Here is a 21,940-nt window from a genome sequence, read left to right on the forward strand (position 1 = left end):
TTAACATAGAACTAAATATTTTAAATACCTTGGATTTAAAGCCCAGTTCTATCATTCACACCTAAAACAAAATATCTCACTAAAGAAAAAAAATAGTTACGAGTCAAATTTATCCTAATAATTAACAGGATGGGAAAATAAGTGGATATAAAGAGAGACGCTAGGAAAAATTAGGAGAAAACAAATGTTAAAGAAATCCACAAATAACACTGAACTAACTGCACAGGGATTGCTATTCTCTTGTACATGCGATGTATTAGATTCATTAATAAGGTATTTCATTGCATGATAAGTAATTACATACTCATCTAGGAAGGGGATTTAGTAACAGCTAAATGACTTGTTTCGGGATAGTATTTCAGAATTTCCTATGACACAATGCCTGTTGGTGGTTCACATATGCCAACCAGGGAGAAAGGAGTATATAAAGAAGACAGGTTGCATAGCTCAGACATCAGAAGCTTTTGGAGACAACAGAGCTCATTGCTCCTTAGACCCAAAAGGCTTCAAGTCAAGAAAGCAAGAAATCTTTTGTACAGTCATGAACTGCAAGGTTTTTTTGGCTGTCCTGGCTGCCTTCCTGATCTCAGTAACTGTGACTGAAGGTAAGTGAGCCATTCATAAGACTCAAATGAAGAAGGTATTGCTTATGCATATGCACACAGGGATGTTCATCAGTGCAGAAAGTTTTAGGCTAATTTAAAAATGATAATTTATTTGAAATATTTATAAGGAGTCTTTGTTTTCAACAGTTTCTGCTTATTCAGAAATAAAAATCAGTAGCTTTTCATTACATTTGCTGATAACTGGTAGAGAATTTTGAGACGGTTGGCTCCCTGAAGAAGATTATGGTTCTATGTCATATTTACTGGATTACTTTCCTCTAATTCTTAAGGCATTGAATTTTTATTAAGTTCTTCAACTATGGCACCCACTCCTTCCCTCTCAGAGAGCATAATCCTGCTTATGGCATCATCATGGGCTGCCATGGGAATGAGTATGCCATCTCAAAGAATTAGGCAACTTAAGGGAAGAATAAACAGTTGGGATATGTCTCAAATGTCAAACAAAAATTGTCAACTCTATTATGGTTGGTGTAAATGCCGAAAAAAAATGATGTAGCTAGACACAGAGGCTGATCAACTCTGAGTATGTTTAAAAAATGACTTGGAAGAACCATCAATTTTTAAATTTCCTTGTAGCAGCTACTGGTTTTGGATATTTATAGTACTTTAACAGATTAGTACAACCATATCCTTTCTGGAAAGAGGATTGTTCAAGGGCTATGGAACATGCACAGAATTTGAACAACCAAAAAGCCAAGAATAATAAATCCTTGTAATCAAAAGTAACTTTCGGCGATTTATATGTGCAGGAAATGAGATTGACCACAATTCCTTTCTTATTTTATAGGAATGGCCCTGCTACAGAACAGAAATGAGCTCCGATGCCACTGCATAAACACTCATTCCAAGTTCATCCCTCCAAAACTGATTCAGGATGTGAAGCTGATCCAAAGTGGCCCTCACTGCCAGAACGTTGAAGTCATGTAAGTTCTTCTCCAAACTCTAATGGTTATGTAGGCTAGGGACAGAAATTACACATTAACTGGTATAAGTGATCAGAAACCAGTTCAAATCTGTAACATAACAAAAGTTCAGTGTACGTAAATGACTTACAAAATGGTTAAAACCAGTTTAAGATAAACCTGGGTGGATGGAGTATCAGGCTTAACTGATTTAGATTAAATTGGCTTATTGAACTTTTGTCCCAGATCCCCTCCAGATTCAAGTTAATTCACAGTCCCCCAGCATCCCAGGATGCTTTGCACCTTTCCTGCAAACTCGACCTTTGCTGGGTGGGTAGACTAGACTTGGCCCAAGGTGTCTGCTCCAGCACAGCAGGGAAGTATGTTCTAGTACCCACCCCCAACACTTTTGGCCTGGGCCTCTGCAGGCATGTGGCCGCATTATTTCAGGAATCAGATGTGAATATCTGTTCACTTGCTTATCGGTTCAATCTACGTAGTCTTAGACTAACTTGTAAAGATTGAACTGACTCAGCCTTGGGTTTTTTGACTGTCTGTACTTAGCCTTAATGAGAGGGAAATTTTGCAGTGTGTAGGAGCAAGAGGTTTCAGAGTATTCAGAAAGACAATTAGGTCTTCATTAATCAGGGAGTCTCTGCCACAGTGAGATTTAATGATTCTTTTGGGAGACATCATTTTCAGTACTGCATTGTGCTTCCCACAGCCACTTTCACCCATTCTTTCTTTCCCTGGGCTGGGCATTTTACATCTTCATGGAGTATCAAAAATATTAATTCAAAGGTGATAGAACCTGCCTTATAAGGACCAGGGCACAGCATGTTATATAGGGACAGCAGTGGAGCTATGCCAGTTTATACTTTCCACAGAAATATTCCCAAAAAGAAACAAAAGAAACAAAAGATGGAAGCTGTCACGCGAGTAAAGAGAATCAGCCAGAAAGACTTATGACCTTTGTTTCCTTCCTTTGCAGTGCCACTCTTCAGGATGGCAGAGAGGTGTGCTTGGAACCCACTGCTCCCTGGGTGATGCGTGTTGTGAATGCAATCCTGGAGAAGTGAGTCATTCATTCTCAGTTCTGAATTAACAGAAAATGTGTAATGTACCATCTGGACAGGTTTTTTTTTAGCATAATCTGTTTACACTTTTACATCCTCAGGCCATACCAATGCTTTCCAAGAATTCTCTCTCTCTAGCACAATAGGGCAATCCTGTGGTCAGATTAGATGCCCAAATTTTAGTCCCAGCTCTGTCCTAGATTTTCAAGGTAACATAACAAAATAGTGATGAAGGCCATATCACCTTCAACTCCACTGGATGACACTGAGTCCCATAAACACATCTGGCCTCTGAAAACCAGGCTGTCAGTGACAAATTTATCTTTGCTTGCAATGGTGTACATAGTCTGAAGTTAGCGGGATCTCACCGAGGCAAGTCAGAGTTGCATCAGGCCTCATAGGTTCTCAAGGAGACATTTCAAAATTGCAGCACAATTAAACGTGACATACATCAAATAAGGTGTGCCTTAGTGTCTCTGTGCTCCAGCTTCCCAATGGCTGAAAAGGCCAGAAACAGGCTTGCACATGAAAACACAAAATCTTAGCTCCTGAGTTCTACTGGTTCCAACTGATTATATAACAGACCAGGTTTCTAAAATGTCCTATTCTTCTCCCCTCTTTGCAGGGCTGAATCCAACATCGAGGCACCACTGTAAGAAAAGCCAAAGAAGAAAAATCTCCATACTTCTCCTGAAGGAAATAGTCCAGAGAAAATGACAGTCAGCCTGCCTGTGTCCACCTTTTGTATCAATGTGTGTTTCTGTGCAGACTGGAGTTAGCTGAATCTATTTCGTATTTATTTGTTTATTTGACAGCATCATTTTGCTCCAAATAGTTCAGGTGCCAACAGGACAGGTTGTCCACTGAACCTGAAAACATTGGATGGGCAATGTTTCTGATTTGGGATTTTCTGAGGGAAACAAAGACCCTTCAGAAGCCACTTAAGCTGATCCCAGTTGTACCAGTGCCATGAACTTGCAGCATAGCTGAATCTGTGCTGCACCTTGCCTTTCTGCTAGGTCATCTGACTAGCAGTGATTCTTCACCCCCTGTGGTGCTTTGAAGCCTGAGTTGCATCAGTGTGAGGCTCTTAACTTGTATTTGGTGGCTTTTAGAACTGAAGCATCAAAATTCATAATACAGAATTTTTCATGCTTTCATTCTTAAGAGATTATTTATTATGCTCTAGTGCCATCTTACATGTCCATATATATGTTGAGAGACAGAAAGAGAAATGTATATGTAATGTCATATTTAAGTAGGAAAAAACCCACACATTTTATTTAAGTTATTCTGATTCAACTGAAGGTTTTTGTTAAATATTCTTTTTCTAATATATTTTAAAGAAATACTTAGTTCTATAAGAATAGTTCCTATTCTGTTTTTTGTAAAGATTTAACTGGTTTTCTGTTTTATTTATTTTTAATGTATTTACTTAAAACAATTCATAGAAAATATTAATACTCAAATCCATAAGAAGCTCTTGCTCCTATTTTTTAATCACTATGTATTTTGGTAGTAAATTATTTTTATAATAAAATTTACATGCAAAAATGAATGGATCTCCTCTCTTATTTCAGTGATACTTCCAGTCTTGCCCCAGTTTCTGGAGGTGAGCTGAGTTAAACTGAAGACTTAGAGCAAGTGGTGTGAATACCACAGTCTAGCTACCGTAGATATATGGCATATTCCAAAGAGGTTGCCAGTCATGACCTCTGTGAATGGAAGTAGAGAGGTGAACTCTAGGGAGAGCCACCTTCTCTTTTGGATCCATGATGTACAATTTAACCAAATTTCTCCCCTGTGTGCTCCATGGAATTTGACCTCAATGATGCTGAAAGGGGCATGCAAGCGATTGAGAAATGGGACATGGCTGCTCCTTATAAAGCGGTGTCTCCAAACTCACTCACAGGCAAATTTAATAAATGCATAACACCTTCCTGAGTCAATGACTAGAGGGGAAGCTCTTGGCATTGTGGTCCTGATGCAAATTGCACCATGAAGATACTGAAAACAATTTATGCAGAAAACTTGCCAAGCATAAGAGCAAGTGGAGTTATTTCCAACATTCTTCCTCCTCCTCCTTCTCGTTCTCCTTTGGCAGACTTCAATATACTCTGATGTCTATGTGGTTATAGTTATACCTCCATGAAATTTAGCATTAAATATCATGACAATTCACAAATACAGAGTGGTGGGAAAAGAACCTTTAGTTTCAGGAATCTCAAGGAACTCAAAAAGATCCTTAAAATAGTTACACTGACTGAAGGCCTGACTTTAAAGAGCATCCATACATCACGCTAATTGACAAGGATAGATTAATGAAAGGTAACCTGACAACATGCCTGTCTTATGGTTTTGTTTTAATGGAAATTCTTTGGATTGAAGTTGGCGGGGGTGATCCCATAAAATCAAGTGTAACCTGCCAGTATGTTAAAAACCTTAGCCCATGTCTGAGTGCAAAGACAAGGATCCCCGGCCAGGCTGGTCACACTCAGTAAAACTGAAAGATATTTTCCTTGCTAGTGAGTGGTGGTGTATTAATCCCAGACTCTATACTGTTAATACATATGTGCATTAGCTTGGAGAGAGGCTACAAAGGATTTATCATTGAAAAGGAGGCCTCAGTGGGACTGGCTAGAATCTCACCAAAAATGCTTCTTTTAGTCCCAAATAGTGCTTCAATGGTTTAAGTACCTACAAGGGATCAGGGATGGATAGGTTGATATCCGGTCCACAGATCTATTACCCTCTGAACTGGCCTGCATGAATGGAGTAGAGAGAACCATGGTCTCTTTCTTTATAACATTTGAGCTGCTTCTGGATTATAGGCACAGGGAGCCAAGCCAAATTCCTTGGGTAGGCTTTGGCTGAATTGTGACTAAAAGATACCCTCTGTAAATGCAAAAGCCTGACACCCTTGCATTTGGCAATTGATCAGAGGTTTCCTAGAAGTGACTATGGAATGCATTCCCATGTTGCATGCTGTCTAATGCAATCATTCTTACAAAAGTAATGCAAATCCACATGCTCAGATCACATGTTTTTCCATCTCAAATTTGCTGTAGTGCTCCTGGGGCAAAGAATCAGCTTCTTCTGCTATCTGTTCTCAGAGGCTGCAAAAGAAAACGGACATTTGTGACCTAGCTCAGTTTGAACCTGGTTGCAGTGAAGGCTAGTTGGGTTGCAGCCCATCCACAATACGCGGGGCCTGTTGCAGTCAGGCTTCTGAAAACCAGCTTATTGTTTTACGGTGGCTTTCACCTATGTGGTGAAGAGTTACTTGGTATATGGAATGTCAGTTCATTTTCCTGTTACCTGGGTAACACTACAAAGAAGGCTGAACTGCAAGCCTCCTTCAATGTCTGGGTCCATTTCACTGCCTGAAACTGATAGTCATTGGTTCTGAGTAGAGCAGCTTGTCTGTCACACCTTCCTTCTTCCCATTCTAGAATTGTACGAACATTACATGGGTTGTACAACTGCTAGTATACCAGCATTTTAAAATTCTCATACCAAAATGAGTGTGGTGGTGCAAGAATAAGTGAAGACAGCAAATATTTCTTGAACTTGACATCTCTGGTTATAATGACTTCCTCATTAAATATAAAATTGTTGTCCTGGTCTTAGAATCAGTTTATGAAATAAAATCATCAACATCTTCTTCTAGTACAAATTCCTGTACTGCCAAGACATTCTTTTGCCAGCTAATCAGCAGCAACCAGCTTCAGAGTGTATTTTGAGTCAATGTTGTATTAACAGTTCTCTTCCTGGGTCTGCCATGGGGAAGAAAAATGTGGGAAGAGGGATGGTAAAAGGAAATCTGAAAAGAAATTAATTCTGGAAGGCTTAAGGCAATGATTCTTAACTAGGGTGCCACCAGATCCTTTAAAAGGTGCCCCAAGTTGTGAGAAGATAAACGGATAGATTAAGCAGATAAGCACAGGATCAGATTTGTCCCTACAGGAATGATTGCCCACTCCCAATGCCCAGCCTCTTTGCAAGGAGGTAGGCACCGTTATATATAAATTCGTTTCTGAAAATGGGGATCGTTCAATTCTCAAAAGTTATGGAAGGGTGCCTCAAATCCAGTGAGGGGTGCCTAGAGGGATGTCTAGAGTCCAAAAAGTTTGAGAACCACTGTTTGAGGGTAATGTCACAAAAATGTATGGCCACAGGTCCTTAGAAACATAAACAAGCCTGCCTAGTAGTAACTCAGAGTGGAGAAAGATAAACCATATGAAATATTTGGAATTAAAGCCGACTTGGAAGCACTTCAGAAATGGAGTGTTTCAGCTGCAGACAGACATACAGGGCATTTATACACATGCTCAGGGGGGGTGTAAACATACACAGGTTTATACACGTGCTCCAGGAGTGTAATTAAAGCACCTGAAGTGTCACTTGTATCAGCATCCCTGCACTGAAAAATGACGGCAGGGGCTCTTTAACTAAGGCTTGTTGAATGAGCTTTAGGGGAGCTGAGGAGTTGGAAATCTAATTCACCTCCACTCTCCTAGAATATCCCCTTTTCTCTTGCCAGAAAAGGAAGATCAGCTGTGGAGGGCTACACGGGGCATTAGGATTTTCAGAGCCAGAATCCTGCTTGCAGTAGTAGGAGTTAGGGGGCAGGGTGTGATTTCCAGTATCCCAGTTCTAGGGTCTCCTAGTTCCTGCAGGGAGGTGCAGGGTCTCTGGTTTCATGGTTCCAGCCAGGGTGCATGGGGTCTTCTTGTTTTGACATGGGGGCATAAGATGGGGTTCCCATCATCATGCTCATATATTTATCACTATAGTTTCTCAGAGCCCCCAGTGTGAGCTACAGTATACACACAGAATAAAGTGCTGGTCCTAACCCCAAAGAAACCACAATTTCTGTAACATGAAATAAAGTATAGGCAAAGCATTTTATCATGGCCTTGCAAAAAAAAAAGGCTAATTTTGGATAATGCTGCATCCAGCCATGTATAAGCTATAGGAAAAAAAATCAGATTTTGTAACGTGCTAAGTAGGAACAGGCCATGTCTTTTTCCCCAGGAAACAGTTTATTTGCCAAATATACAGCTCCAGCTTTAAATCAGTTAATAGCTTCAGCCAAATTAAAAATGAAGGAAAAGTGTTTGGAAATGTTGAAATCTTTGAAGAATCTGTTCTACTCTGTATAAAATAATTAAATAATTGTTGATAGATAGAGAGGATTTTCTGAAGATAGAGAAAATTTTATTAAAACCTGGGGGATATGGCATCAGCTAGGAATGAGAGCATGAAACTGGTTCAAGTTCCTGAGTCAATGATCACTTAGGATGATAGAAAGTAACCCATCTTCACTAACCATGCTCCAACATCATTGCTTTTTCAGACAGAAAGGCAGAAGAAGGAAAGTTAGGAAGCAATCTCTCTCCCTCCACATCACACCTCTTGCAAACCTGTTAAGCTGCCATCGACTCTTTTATTAACATTTCATTCAGTCTATCAGTGGGGCTGTGTTGTCCTCTCCCAACCCACTGCCCACCTAGTTTTTCCCCTTTCATAATCATAACTCAAGTAGAATAGCTGCAGCATAACTAGAAGGTAGAAATCAGAGAGAGCTTTTCACTGGGAAAAAAAAGAAACAAGAGAACAGTCTGAAAGCTAAGGATCAAAGAAATATAGGTTCAAGCCTAGCACTGCCAGGTTTAGAGCAAAGACTTGAAGCCACAGACTGCCCTATGTAGTTGGTAGAGCCATCTCTTGTTGGAGCTGTTCAACTTTGTATGAACAACTAAATATGTATTTGGCCAGGCAAAACACAATAGAAAGATGCACCTGACTGCAAAAAGTCAGAGAATTTCCCTTGGCTATGGGAGACCAAGGTACTACTTCCTAGTCCCAATCTGGTACAGCAGAGGCTGGAACCCAGGTCTACAATATCCCAAGTAAATACTTTGGTCATTGTTTTTGTTGACTAATCAGGACATATACCATGACTATGTTTATTCTGCCTCTGGGGTTATACTAAGATAGCAGTCAAGAAATACATGCCACCCTGCCTGCATATGCTGCTGCCTGAAAAAATGTTGTTCAGTTACTTTTCAGTTGGGATGCTTTCATGATCTCAGAATTGGGGTTGCTCCTGAGAGCAACACAAGGCTTCCCTGGTCCTTTTCTAAGAGTGACCATATGATATATTTCTGATACATACTTATACTCCCAGAAGGCACACAGGGCGCGTGTACACATGACTGCTCTTGCAGTTTAATTGCACCACACTTGACACAGGTGGGGTTCTTTTGCAAATAAAATGAGTTTGTTACATTGCAAACTAAACCACATCCTCACATAGTTTACTTTGCAACATAGCTATTTGTAATATTGCAGCCTTAATATGACAGCTAGCACCCTGGCCACAGGAGAGGTGGGCTGAAAGCAGAAATGGTGAGGGGCAAAATACTTTTTTCTTTTTTTTTTCTTTTTTTGTGAAGCCTGTCTATCTCTCCCACAGCTGGGGGATGAGGTGCTGGTGGGCTGAGCGTCTCTGAGCTGCAGGGGTCCCCGGTCCTTCCCACTGCAGCAGCGGGACACCCTGGAGCTGCCTGGGCAAGCTGCTAGTGGAGTAGGGGCTGTCCGAGCTTGGAGGCACCCCATCCAATGCTTCCCTGAACCCACCTGGGCTTCCAGCATGCCATGCACCACCCCACCTCCTTCTCCAGCTGCAGGGGAAAAAAAAGGATTGGGCCCTTCACTGTTTTTTTTTTCTAGCAAAGCCTACCCACGTAAGCTGCTGGCAACTTGAGTGGCCCCTGAGCTGTGAGGGGCTCCTCACAGCAGCACCCCCCCCCGGGGCCACCCAGGTGGGCTGCTAGCAGGCAGGTGGTGCCCCAGCTCAGAGGCAGCACCCACCAGCTCAGAGGCAGCACCCACCCAACTCTTCCCTGATCCTGCCCAGGGAGCAGTGCTCCATGCATTGTCCCCACTGCCTTCTTTCCAGCTGGGACTGCACGAGAATGGGCTGGCTTGCCCCTAGGGAAGCAGCAGGAGGGCGGCTGGAGAAGGTGGTGGAGATGATGCATGGTTTGCTGGAAGCCTGGGCAGGATTGAGGAAATGTTGGATCCGGTGCTTCCAAGTTGGGGCATCCCCTGGCCCACTGGCAGTCTGCCTGGGTGGCCCAGAGCGGGCACCGCCACTGTAGAAAGAAGGGCAGGGGCTTCCTGCAGCTCACAGCTAGGCCTGTGGCTGGTTACCCCCTGTGCATGGGAGAGGTAGGTAGACTTTGCCAAAGAAAAAAGGTCTGGTCCCTCACTGTAACAGTGATGGAAGCCCCTAAATTGAAATGGTTGTTTTTCAGTCATCACAATTAAAAACCCATCATCTCAATTTAGGGGACTAAACCCCCATCATGTGTACAAGTGCCTATACATTCTGCCATGGGAGGAAACAGAATCCAGACTGTGTGTAAGTGCCCAAAATTGCTGCTATACAGCCAAGTAAGAGCCAGTTATACACATAAAAGTGAACTTGGATTTAAGCCACAGAGTCAAAGTATGCCCAGAAGCTGCTCTTGCACGATATTCAACTAAAATGGAATTTTGCTGATTTTGCAGCTGCTTAAAGTGTGCAGCCATTTCAGTTCTGCGCTTTGTGATTTGTGGCCATGATACTCCAAATATCGCTTCATTTAAGAACAAACTGCGGCAAACACATTTCCTTTGAGGATGTGTGAACATCTTTGTTTTATATTCAACAGGAAACCAGATGAGCACTTAGGAAGGTTCTAGGCACAATGGCCATGTGTAGACGAAACAAGAGGCATGTGTGCATGACACTTTAAAGCAGGCTGAATGCTTTGGCACTGCTTTAATGTTGTCGGTGTTTGCATGCCGCAGCAGCATAGTGCATATTAATTCCAGCTGCTGTAGGAAATTAAGCAGCATAATGCACCTTAAATGACTTGGGGCGCAGCAAACTAAAACTCCTTTGAGGAACTGCACTGGGCTCCGTGCAGCTCCGCGGCCCTGCAGGCAGCCTGGCAGAAGCCTAGGAAAGCAGCTCCGCTCAAGAAAAGCAGCGAGCCTGATCCTTTTTTTCCCCCTGCAGCCTGCCTGCCTGAGCTGGGTGGGGGCCCAGTGCTTCCCTCCACGGCTGCAGTGCCTCCAGAACTGCCTGAGCTGAGTGCTTGTGGGCGGGTGCCACCTGGGGGAGCTGCCACTGCCATGGAGGGAAACATCAACACCCTGCCACCCCACGCCCACTGGCAGCTCGCCCTCCCCTCCACTCCCCACGGGAAAGGCAGATGAGTCAGGTGTGTGCATGACACAGGGGTTTAATCAGCCCTAAATTGAAGCATTTTTTTAAAACCCACCACTTCAGTTTAGGGCCCCCATTTCATTGACACATGACCTATCAGTGTAAGAGAAAAATGGTTTCACTTGAGTATCTTCAGAATTCGTTCTGCCTAACAGTGTCATCTTTTGTTCCATGCTGTGCACTCTTCTTTGTCTTGGCTTGTCTCTCTTGCAGCAAACTTCTGTAACCAGTCAGCAGCTGACCATTTCACATTACATTTAGCCAACCATACAAGCACATCATTTACTGTGTGAAAGGTCATTCTCAGTAGTCATTCCTTTGTTTTGGAAATTCTTCCCTGTTGAACCCTGGCATAGCCTATGCCTGGAAGCACTGTAAGACCTTCCTGTTTGGGCAGGTGTTTAGCAAAAAGACTAAGCTGGAATATTATCTTTTATTTCATATTTTAATATTCCACTTGTGTTTATATGTTATTTTGTCTCACAGCGTAAACTTCCCTGGGCATTTGTTTAGCATATAATTCTGATAAATAAATCAATAAATTAAATAAATGTCCTTAACACCCTCATGTCATTTTAGCCAGACTCCTTGTATTGTCCCCTTGCTCCTCTCCCAGTTCTCTTCCTTGCCTACAGCATGCCTTCACCATTATTGTACAGCTTTTTTGCTTTTGTATACTTTCACACTTTCCTTTTATCTGATAGAATTAATGTAAGTAGAAATTAAACTATAACTATTCTAGGAAACCAAGTCATCTTTTCCTTATTTCTTTCTTCAGGTTAAATCCTACTTCCTCTATTGCTACTACTTGACATGCCAGATCTATAACTCCACTGCAGTGGTTCTCAAGCTTTTTAAGACTCAAGGCACCTCTCCATAACTTTCCTGAAGTTAGCAGCATGCACAGTGGATGCAGGCAGAGAGAGCCTCTCCTTCTCCCCACACAAGGGAGTTATGTCCCTTTCCCTTTGCCTCAGTTCATGAAGTCCAAGGGGTGATCCTCACAGCCCCCCACTCCGGAGGTGCACAGACAGGGATAACATTTACTGTATCCTGCTCACAGTGGTTGGTGATATCAGTTTTCAGCAGCAGCAGCCTCATGTCAGGCCAGGCTACAACAGGGTATCTTCTCCTACAACAGCGACTTCTTGGCGGGGCCCCACAAGGCATCTCCCAGACACGGGGGCTTGGCGGGGCAGTTCCAACTGGTAGCATGCTTAAAAGGATTGCACAGAATCTGAGCCTGCCATGGCAACCCAGTTAAGAAGGACCACAGAGGCTGTAATTTCTTCATTCAAGTAATACCCAATTACCGGTGGGGGCACATTTCTCACAAGAGTCCTGATCCTCAAAGGAAACTTACAAAACACTTCTCAGAGATGAGCCTATGAACTCCACTTCATCAACCTCCTGGATACTAAAGATCATGGACTAAATATTGACATTGGATTTATGACACATTATAACCTGCCTGACAGCTGACTTCCCAGGTTTCTCTCCACTATTCATCCCCCTTCTCTCTCTTCCCCCACACCGTGGCAGCCTGTCTCCCACCCATTGACTCCTCAATCTATATTTTCACCTACTGCCCATCTTGTACGCATACCAGCCCAGCCTCTGGCTTCTTTACTTCTCATTCCATCCAGGAAGAGCACACATCAACTGCTGAAACTTCCTTAGCCTGATGAAGGGTTTTTGAACCCAAAAGCTTGCTTAATAATTGTTTTCCAACTATTTAAGTTGGTCTAACAAAAGATATCAGATTCACACAAAGAACCTTGTCTAAGATGTTTTAGGAGATGTAATGCAATATTAACAATGCCATATCTGATGTTTTACAGAAAAAAACAAAAGGACACTGCGAAAGACTGGAAAAACTGAAAAAAAGCTGTCATCAGCATTTTCTAAGAAGTAGCAAATTCATCATCATCATCGTCGTCATCATTGAGGGCCATCACGAACAGTGTCATTGGGCCAAAAGCTAATCTACTGGCTTTCTTCTACCCTGGTATAGGAATGGCTGTGTGCCAACCCCACAAGTGTGTTGGTCATGACCCAGGGAGGCTCAGCAGCGTGCACTGCATGTGGAACTGCTGCTTCCCCTTTTTAGAATGACGTCATTTCCTAGTGTTGCACACTTAATGGAAAAACCTTAGGACATACCAAGGCAGGCGTTGCTCTGCCAGTACCCTGTTTTAACAGAGCTGACCTGAAAATTAAGGTTGAATCACTGTAGGACCTGATGACAGCTTGCAGGAAGTGGTACTGCACTGTTGTAGTTCCACAAATGAAAGTTTCTAGTAAAATTCTGAGTCAGCAAATAAATGTCACATCTCGGCCATCAAATGTTGGAGGTCATTTAGAACAACCACATAAGCATTTTACAGTTGCATAAGCTCCATTGCAATTGATACGAAGACCAAGGCAGGCCCAAATGTCACTGATTCATTATGCATTCACAAAGTACACCTATAGACTGTTCGACACTGCATTCAGGGGAAGGTGCAACACTCACTGCAACTCAGGGCAGAACTTTACGCTCAACTGAGCGTTGGTGTCGGTTTGCCTGTAAGCATCTTGCCTAGGCACGTTTTGGCTCCCTAGCATTTCTGCCTAAGTTATGTAAGATCTGCAGAGGAGTGGGAGTTTATTCAGACATATCCCTCTTCCTATTCTTTCCTTGGCTTCTGTTCCTTTCTAATGACTTGCACCAGGTTACTCCCTATTCAGTACTTAAATACTCCAGATCTTCCTTTGGAGGCATCCAACTGCTTGTTCTCTGGCAACACCTAAGTGGAGACACCTATAAGTATAATTTGAATCTGGCTACATGTGCCACCCCTTACCCCCCTAGATTTCAATATCCTCCTTTTAAGGATTTAGGTACCCTACAAAGAGTTTGAGTATCAGAATCTGGCCCCCAGTAAAAGTGTTTCAGTTGTTACTATGTATGAGTATGTTTCTAGCACCTGATACAAAGACTATTTAAAAACCAGTGGAAAAAAAACAGTACCAAACTATAGAGGCATAACTAGTAAGTTTTATGCCCCAAATGAAATGCCCCAGATCCTGGCGGGGGTGGGGGGGGAGCATTCCCACAGCCAGGGGAGAAGGAAGAAAAGAAAAAGAGGTGGTCAGTCTTACCTGCCTCAAAAGCCACCAGCTTCTGTTACTGTGTCCCTCCACCTAGCTTGCACAACTAGAAAGCAGGGGACTGTTCTTGTCCAGCTCCTACAGCTATGTTGTGTGGGTCTACTCCTACCTGGGGCTGGCTGAGCAGCAATGGCGGCTATATTAGCACACCCTCTAAGTTGGTGTCTAGGGTTGGTTTCCATTCATTCCCCTTAGATATATTGCTGACAAACTATGTAGCAATCATAGCTGCATCTATATATATACAGAAGCCAATTCCATGTCTTTAGCACAATAACTTTTTCATTCTGAAATTTGGCAAACTCTTTGTATTACTGTGAAATTTAGAAAAAACTAGATGGAAGGACATAGTAATGAAGACGCTTGTATTAAGGGCTCACATCTTCATTGGGTTATTTTAGCACAAACCCAGTGGAGCCAGGTAAGATGATTACATATGGCTGAGTGTAAAAATTACTTCAGTTCCACAAAGAAATAATGCTCTTGCTGGAGGCATTGTGCCAAGTTAAGAAGCATTAAGATGGGCATTAGCTTAATATTTTCCACCCTTGCAGGTTACTAGTATACTTAGATTTAGGCAGCTAGAGGTCATGGGAGTGAGAGATCATTAGAAAAATACAGTTTGAAGAGAATCTACTGATTAAAGAGGATTACCTTTGATTATTCAACTCTTTTTTCTGAAGATAAAAAGCACTACTGTTGCATCTCTTGAAACAGGCCAGGATTTTTATATTGTCCCTTTAATTAGTTCCAATCCAAGACCCAATAAAGAAACAGCTAGGTGAATGGATTATACAGTCTCTAACTGCAATAAAACCACATGATCAATCCATGTTAACTTATCATAGAAATCAGTTGTTACCCAAGCAAAAAGCAGGAACAGGTAAGGTAAAAAAACTTTAGGAAATATTCCAGTGTTGCTCAATTTTTCTGCTTTGTTTACAAGCAGTAGGCCATAAACTGCTATTACTGTGGTTAAGAATAGATTGATAGAAGTTAGGGGCTGGAAGTTACCTCACAAGATCATCAGGTCCAGCCCAACTGCCCTAAGGCAGGAAAGACTGCTGAGGTCAGCTGACCCCAGAGAGGTGTGTGTCCAGCCATCTTTTGAAGATCTCCAGGGAAGGTGACTATACCACCTCCAGGAGGAGTCTGTTCCATACTCTGGACATATGAACTGTAAAGAAGTTTTTCCTTATATCTAAACTGAAGCGATCTTCTATCAGTTTATGACCATTATTCCTAGTTTTCCTCTGGGGTGCCCTGGTGAACAGATGTTCTCCTAGCCCCTTATGTTCACCCCTTATATATTTAAAGACTGTCACCAAGTCCCCCCTGAGTGTCCTCTTTTTCAAGCTGAACAGTCCCATGTCCTTCAGTCTCATATGGTCTGTTCTTTCATTCATGTGGCCCTCTTTTGGACTCTTTCCAGCTTCTATACATCTCTCTTGAAGTGTGGCATCCAGAACTGGATGCAGTACTCCAGCTGTGGCCTCACCAATGCTGAGTAGAGCTGGAGGATGACATCCTTAGTCTTACTTGTGATGCATCAGTTGATGCATTACAGACTGTTATCCACTTTGGTGGCTATGGCATTGCCTTGGTGGCTCATGTTCATTTTGTAGTTGATCATGACCCCTAGGTCTCTTTCAGTTGTGGTTCTGGCTAGCGTAGCACCACCGACTGAGCCTGTAAGTATTTTATGGATTATTTCTCTCCAGATGGAGCATTTTACATTTCTCAGTGTTAAACATCATCAGGTTTACATCTGCCCACCATGAACAACACGTGCCTCCTGAGGTTGGGGGAACACAGAAACCACCCGCAGGCAGTGTCGGCAGTGGGGGCATGGCAGTGGTGAGCAGGGACCTCCCACAGGTGGCTGTGGTGACGTCGACGGTGAGGGTGGGGGGTGGAGAACAGAGGGTGATGAGCAGACGCCACCCGCAGCCACCAGTGACCACATCAGCAGCAAGGGGGTGGGCAGGGACCACCTGCAGAAGCCGGTGGCAGCTTTGGCCTGTCCAGGTCAGCCTGTATCCTCATCCTGTCTTTCAGTATGACCACATTCCCCCATGGTTTCATCCAAAAACTTTGCCAGTACACTTTCCACACCCATATCCAAATCATTGATGAAAATGTTGAAAAGCATGGGTCCAAATACTGAGTCATGAGGGACACCACTGGTCACCTTTCACCATGTCAACTCAGTTCCAGCTATTAACACTCTCTGGGTCTGACCTTGGAGCCAGTCTCCCAGCCACTGGACCATGAAGTTGTTGAGGCCATAATTTCTCAATTTAACCATGAGGACATTGTGGGAGACCAGGTCAAAGTCCCTTTTAAAATCCAAGTACATAACATCAAACTCATCTCCCTTTTCCAGGTGGCGAGTTACCTGATCATAGAAGGAGATGAAATTGGTCAAGTATGACCTGCCCACAACAAAGCCATGTTGGCTGTCTTTTAGAATAATGCCTTCTTTAGGCTATCACTCATGGATTCTTTGATAAATTTTTCCAGGATTTTTCCAGGGATTGAGGTCAGACTAATTGGCCTATAATTCCCTGGCCCCTCCTTCCTTTCCTTCTTGAAGATAGGCACCACATTGGCCCTCTTCCAGTTTTCTGGGATCTCACCCAAGTGCCATGAGTTCTTGAATAGTTTTTCCATCGGTCATGTGATGATGTCAGCCAGTTCTTTCAGCAATCTTGGGTGTAGTTCATCCGGTCCTGCTGACTGTAGATATCCAACCTCTCTAGGTATTCCCTCACAAGATGTTTGGTGAATAAAGGTGGGTGATCTCCCTTACCTTGTCCATCCTGCTTCCTGCCAGGCCAGCTAATATCCTTGGTCTGGTGGAATACCAACACGAAGTATTGGTTTAGGAGTTTGGTTTTCTCCTGAGTGTAGGATATGAGCTGTCCAATCGCGTTCAACAGGGTCCTACATTTCCCTTTTCTTTTCCTGCTTTCTACATATCTAAAGAAGAACTTTTAATTGACTTTGATTTCCATGGCCAGTTTGTATTCAGTTTCTGCCTTTGCTTTTCTAATTTGCTCCCTACAAGTGCAGGTCATTCCTATGTACTCCTCCCTGCAGGTAACTCCCAGCTTCCACCTCTTCTGTTCCCTTTTTGTTTTCAGGAGGTCTGTGACTTCCCTATTGAGGTAGGAGGGCCTCCCAGCCCTTTTGCCACCTTTCTTACAAACAGGAATAGACTTCCTTTGTGCTCCAAGAATCGCATCCTTGAGAAAGAACCACTCTTCTTGGACTCCCTTCCCCATCGGACCATAGTCCAGCAGGGCCTTATCCACCAATCTCCTAACCTTTGTAGAAGTCAGCTTTCCTAAAATCAAGGATCTCTGCCCTACTAACTGATTTTCCCTGCCTTACAATAGATGGTAAAAGTGACTCATGGTCACTGTCTCCTAGATTACCCTCAACCCTCAGGTTACTCACCAGATTGTCCCCTTTGGCCAAAACCAAATCCAGGAATGCCTTTCCCTTGGTCAGCCCATACACTTTTTGAGTCAAATAGAGTTCCTTGATGCAAGTAAGGAAGCTATGTGACCGCTCAGACTTAGCTGAGTGCTCTTCCTATGAGATGTTTGGGTAATTGAAATCACCCATGATGACCATGTTCCATGAGCATGCAGCCTTTGCCAGATCTCTGGAGAATTCCAAATCAAGCTCCTCCACTTGGTTCAGATGTCTGTAATACACTCCTACCATCAAGTCCCCTGTATCTAAACCCAGAGGGTCTCAAGTCACCCTTCCTTTATGCCTATCTCAGCTTCCAGGGATGCGTACTACTCCTTCACATAGACAGCACCACCTCCGCCCTTCTACCCTTTGCAAACTCTCCTATGTAAGATGTAGCCCTCTATACCTGTGGTCCAATCATGGATGCATTCTCCATTATCCCAATAAGATTGTATTCCTTTCTGGTTAGCAGCAGGGCCAGTTCTTCCTACTTGTTCCCCATGCTCCTGGCATTTGTGTACAGGCATGCAAGTCTACCATTGGAGGCCTTCAATGTCCTGTTTTGCTGAAGACAGTCCAGTCCTTTGGCCTGCACTGGAGTGTTCTTCCTATTATTTTTCATCTTACTAGTTTCCTGCTTGCCAGTTCCTGGGACAGCATTAATGGTTTTCTGCCCATCCCCCAGCAATCTCAGTTTAAAGCCCTATCCAGGAGGTCCACCAGTCTAGCCAAAAAAGTGCCTTCCCCTTTGGCATGAGGTGGATGCCATCCCTTTGCAACAAGTCACTGTCTCTAAGGTGTGTGCTGTGATCAAAGAAGTTGAAGCCCTCACAGTAGCAACAACACCAGAGTCTTCTGTTCACTTCTTCGATGCATCCTTCCTTTGCTCATAGCCCATAACCAGGAGGACCGAAGAGAAAACTACCTATATCCTCAAACCCTTGAGCCCAGCCCCCAGAGCCCTGTAGAATGTTTGAGTATTCTTCAGAGACATCTACCCTTTCTTATGGAGAGGCTCATTTAAGGACTTGGACAGGAAATTCCTCTGCCAGATTTGATCTGTAATGCTGATAGTTCAGGGGTGGGCAAAATACAGCCTGGAGGCCAGATTTGGCCTGACAACTGATTGGTCCTGGTCCTTAGCTGCCCCCACAGTGTTCCAATTGAGACAGGCCCTGCCTACTCCCAACAGGAGCTACTTGCTACTATGCTTATTTTAGTTTCAGCCAATGGCTCCCTATTATAAAAGGCATAATTCAAGGATTTGTAAGTAAAAACATGCCTAAAAAGAAACACAAATGAAATGTCATGAATTAGGTACTACATTAACCATTAGACTGACAAAATAAAAGGCTACAAAGCAATATACTAGAAAAAATAATTGAAGAGGAAAAAAATGGTAGACATCCACAAATTACCCTGAACTAACTATGCAGTAATTGTTTATTGTTTATGTTTCATCTATTACTTTGTCAGTAAGTGTTGATGTGATGTTGCCATGGTGGTCCAGGGAATATGTTGGAGGCCAGAATTCTTGTGGGTGACATCTTTAATTGGTTGAACTCTACAGTTGGGACAGACATACAATTTTGGCACAGGTTATCTTAAAAACATCATAAAGGCATTTAAAACAAATCAGGCATTAGTTAAAGAGTGCTAAACTGCCATAAGTACCCTCTAAATGTTTCAAAGATATGCCACTATAGGTGAGGTTTATCTTTGATTTGTTTTGTCCAGTTCATTCCACGATATTGTATGGATGTTCTGGGGAAATAAAACACCTTACGTGCATTCCTGCAGCATCACAGGTCCAAACCACTCTAACCTTTCTCCCACACCAAATCTCAAGTGATCTTGCCATCTTCCTCCCTCCCCCTGCCCACCTCCATCCTGAGAATGACAGCAGCAATGATCCCTTATGGACAAAGATGATCACTCCCACAGGTTACGTAAAGGACTGTAAATGAGTCCGTTGATGTCTAAAAAGGCTGATCCTAGAGCTGCAGACTCTGGCAAATGCCACAGGTGATGGTTAAAGGGAGGATCAGACCATGGATTTCTCAGTTTTGTTTCCTTTCCTTCTGTTTCTGTCATTTTTCTGCCTTCAGGGCAAGATGGTTTTCCTCAAAATAAGATGTGCTTTCTCTCACAAGGCATTGCCATGCATCCCTGTCCCAAGCTAGTTTTTCCCAACTTGTGGTGTCAATGCCACACTTAATGCTTGTTTTGAGGGTAACCCTGAAGCATTTCTTTTGGCCCCTATGTGTCCTTTGCCCTTGGTTGAGTTGGGAGTACAGCAGTTGTTTTGATAGCCAGATAGCAGACATACACGCACAATGCCCTGTCCGCTCCAGGTAATATTGAATAATCAAGACTTCCATACTGGTAGTGTTGGCATCAGTGAGGACACTGGCATTTGTATGATGATCCTCCCACTTTATGCCAAGGATTTTCCAGAGGTAGCTCTGGTAATGGTTTTCCAGGCTTTTCAGGTGGTCCCAGTAGGCCACCCAAGCCATAGAGAAGTGTTGGGACTACCACCACCTTGTATAGTAGGAGTTTTGTTTGAGTCCTGATGTAAAGATCCTTGAATACACAATGAATACACAATGATTCAGTCTTCTGAAGGCAGACCTGGCACATTGGAGCCTATACCATTGATCCTCATTGACAGATGGCTACCAAGGTATTGATTTTGTTTTTCTCACCATGAAAAATCAGAGCTCTCCCTTGTCCCCTTTGCTCACCAGGACACAGATCCAGGTGCAGCTTTCCCTCCTGCACTGCTTTATGGCACTGAGAAGCCCTGATATGCTGGTGCTCATCACTCCCAATCCATAGACCACCCCCAGCCCTTCCAACATGATCCACAACCCCTGCCCTGCTACTGCCATCCCTGCCAGTATGGCCTGTAGACAGAGCTGGCCTTAGGGGTGAGCAAGGGCAATCGCCCAGGGCACTGAGGTACGGGGGGTGGCACATCACAGCATCTCAGGGCAGGGCCCCACCTCAGCTCAGGTTAAGGGCAGAGGAGGAGGCAGTGAGCTGGAAGTGCCACTCATGCCTGCCCAGCAGCAGTGAGGGGCACAACTCCATGCCACTGCTGCTGCTGCTGCTGCTGCTGCTGCTGCTGCTGCTGCTGCTGCCAGGTGGGCAGGGGGCACCTCTCCATGGCAATACAGTGGGCATAGGGCTCCCAGGGGCAAGACAGCAGGGTGGGGAGCCCTGAGCCTGCATCCTCCCCCACCCCATGAACAAATCTGGGGGGCATATGCCCCCTCATGCCACCCTTCCCAGGAATACATGGGGTAGTGGGGAGCTGCCCTCTCCCCCCAGACAAGCCACCTGTGGCTCTCTCCACTCTGCAGCTGAGCCCTGCAGCCACACATTCCTGCCCTGGGCCCCGTGTACCACTCCAGCCTGGGCAGCACCCCCAGTCCCAGCCCCAGCTGCCAGCCCTGCCCCACTCCCTCTCTCACCATGGGGGTCTCCCCCCACCAGTAGTCTTACCTGCAGACAGCACTTGGGGAGGAAGAACCAGCAGCATACCTACAGGCTGGGGAACTCCCTTCTTCTCAGCACAGAGGCAGAAAAGGATCTTGGAGTCACTACTGATTCCAAGATGAACATGGGCCGCCAATGTGGGGATGTGGTCAGGAAAGCTAACCACACCTTGTCATGCATCCATAAATGCATCACGAGCAGGTCCAAGGAGGTGATCCTCCCCCTCTATGTGACACTGGTCAGGCCGCAGCTGGAGTACTGCGTCCAGTTCTGGGTGCCGCACTTCAAGAGGGATGTGGGCAACATTGAGAGGGTCCAGAGGAGGGCCACTTGCATGATCAGGGGACAGCAGGGCAGGCCCTACAAGGAGAGGCTACAGGACCTGAACCTGTTCAGCCTCCACAAGAGAAGGCTGAGTTGGGATCTGGTGGCCACCTATAAAATTGCCAAGGGAGACCAGCAGGCAATAGGAGAGTCCCTGTTCCCCCAGGCACTACTGGGGTAACAAGGAACAATGGCCATAAGTTGACTAAGAGTAGATTCAGGCTAGATATCAGGAAGCACTACTTCACACGCGGCTAGGAGCTAGAACCAACTTCCAAGGGAAGTGGTGCTCGCCCCTTCCCTGGGGGTCTTCAAAAGAAGGCTAGACAGCCACCTAGCTGGGGTCATTTGATCCCAGCGTCCTTTCTTGCCATGGCAGGGTGTCAGACTTGATGATCTGCTTAGGTCCCTTCCAACCCTGCCAACTATGAAACTATGAAACTATGGGGGAGTAGCTCTCCACCACTGCCTGGGGCTGCAAGCACACATGCACATGGTGCCCTCTGTGTCCTGCTCCCTGTAGCCCCTTCAAAGCTGGCACTCAGCGCCTGCAAATGGAAACCCACCATTTCCTGAGTTTTTCTA

At 44.3% G+C, this 21,940-nt stretch overlaps 1 protein-coding gene across 1 annotated transcript; it reads left to right on the plus strand.

The window, feature by feature from the left end:
• Window positions 1-452: 452 nt before the first annotated feature.
• LOC109309503 (interleukin-8-like) lies at window positions 453-4,102 on the plus strand. Its single transcript, XM_019534290.1, has 4 exons — window positions 453-605; window positions 1,414-1,549; window positions 2,520-2,603; window positions 3,230-4,102. Exons 1-4 carry the CDS (start codon window positions 542-544, stop codon window positions 3,258-3,260), a joined length of 315 nt encoding a protein of 104 aa, XP_019389835.1. The 5' UTR covers window positions 453-541; the 3' UTR covers window positions 3,261-4,102.
• The last annotated feature ends 17,838 nt before the right edge of the window (window positions 4,103-21,940 follow it).

Source organism: Crocodylus porosus, unplaced genomic scaffold, assembly GCF_001723895.1.
Source record: "Crocodylus porosus isolate Cpor-Errol unplaced genomic scaffold, CroPor_comp1, whole genome shotgun sequence".
In the NCBI taxonomy this organism is placed as follows: domain Eukaryota; kingdom Metazoa; phylum Chordata; order Crocodylia; family Crocodylidae; genus Crocodylus; species Crocodylus porosus.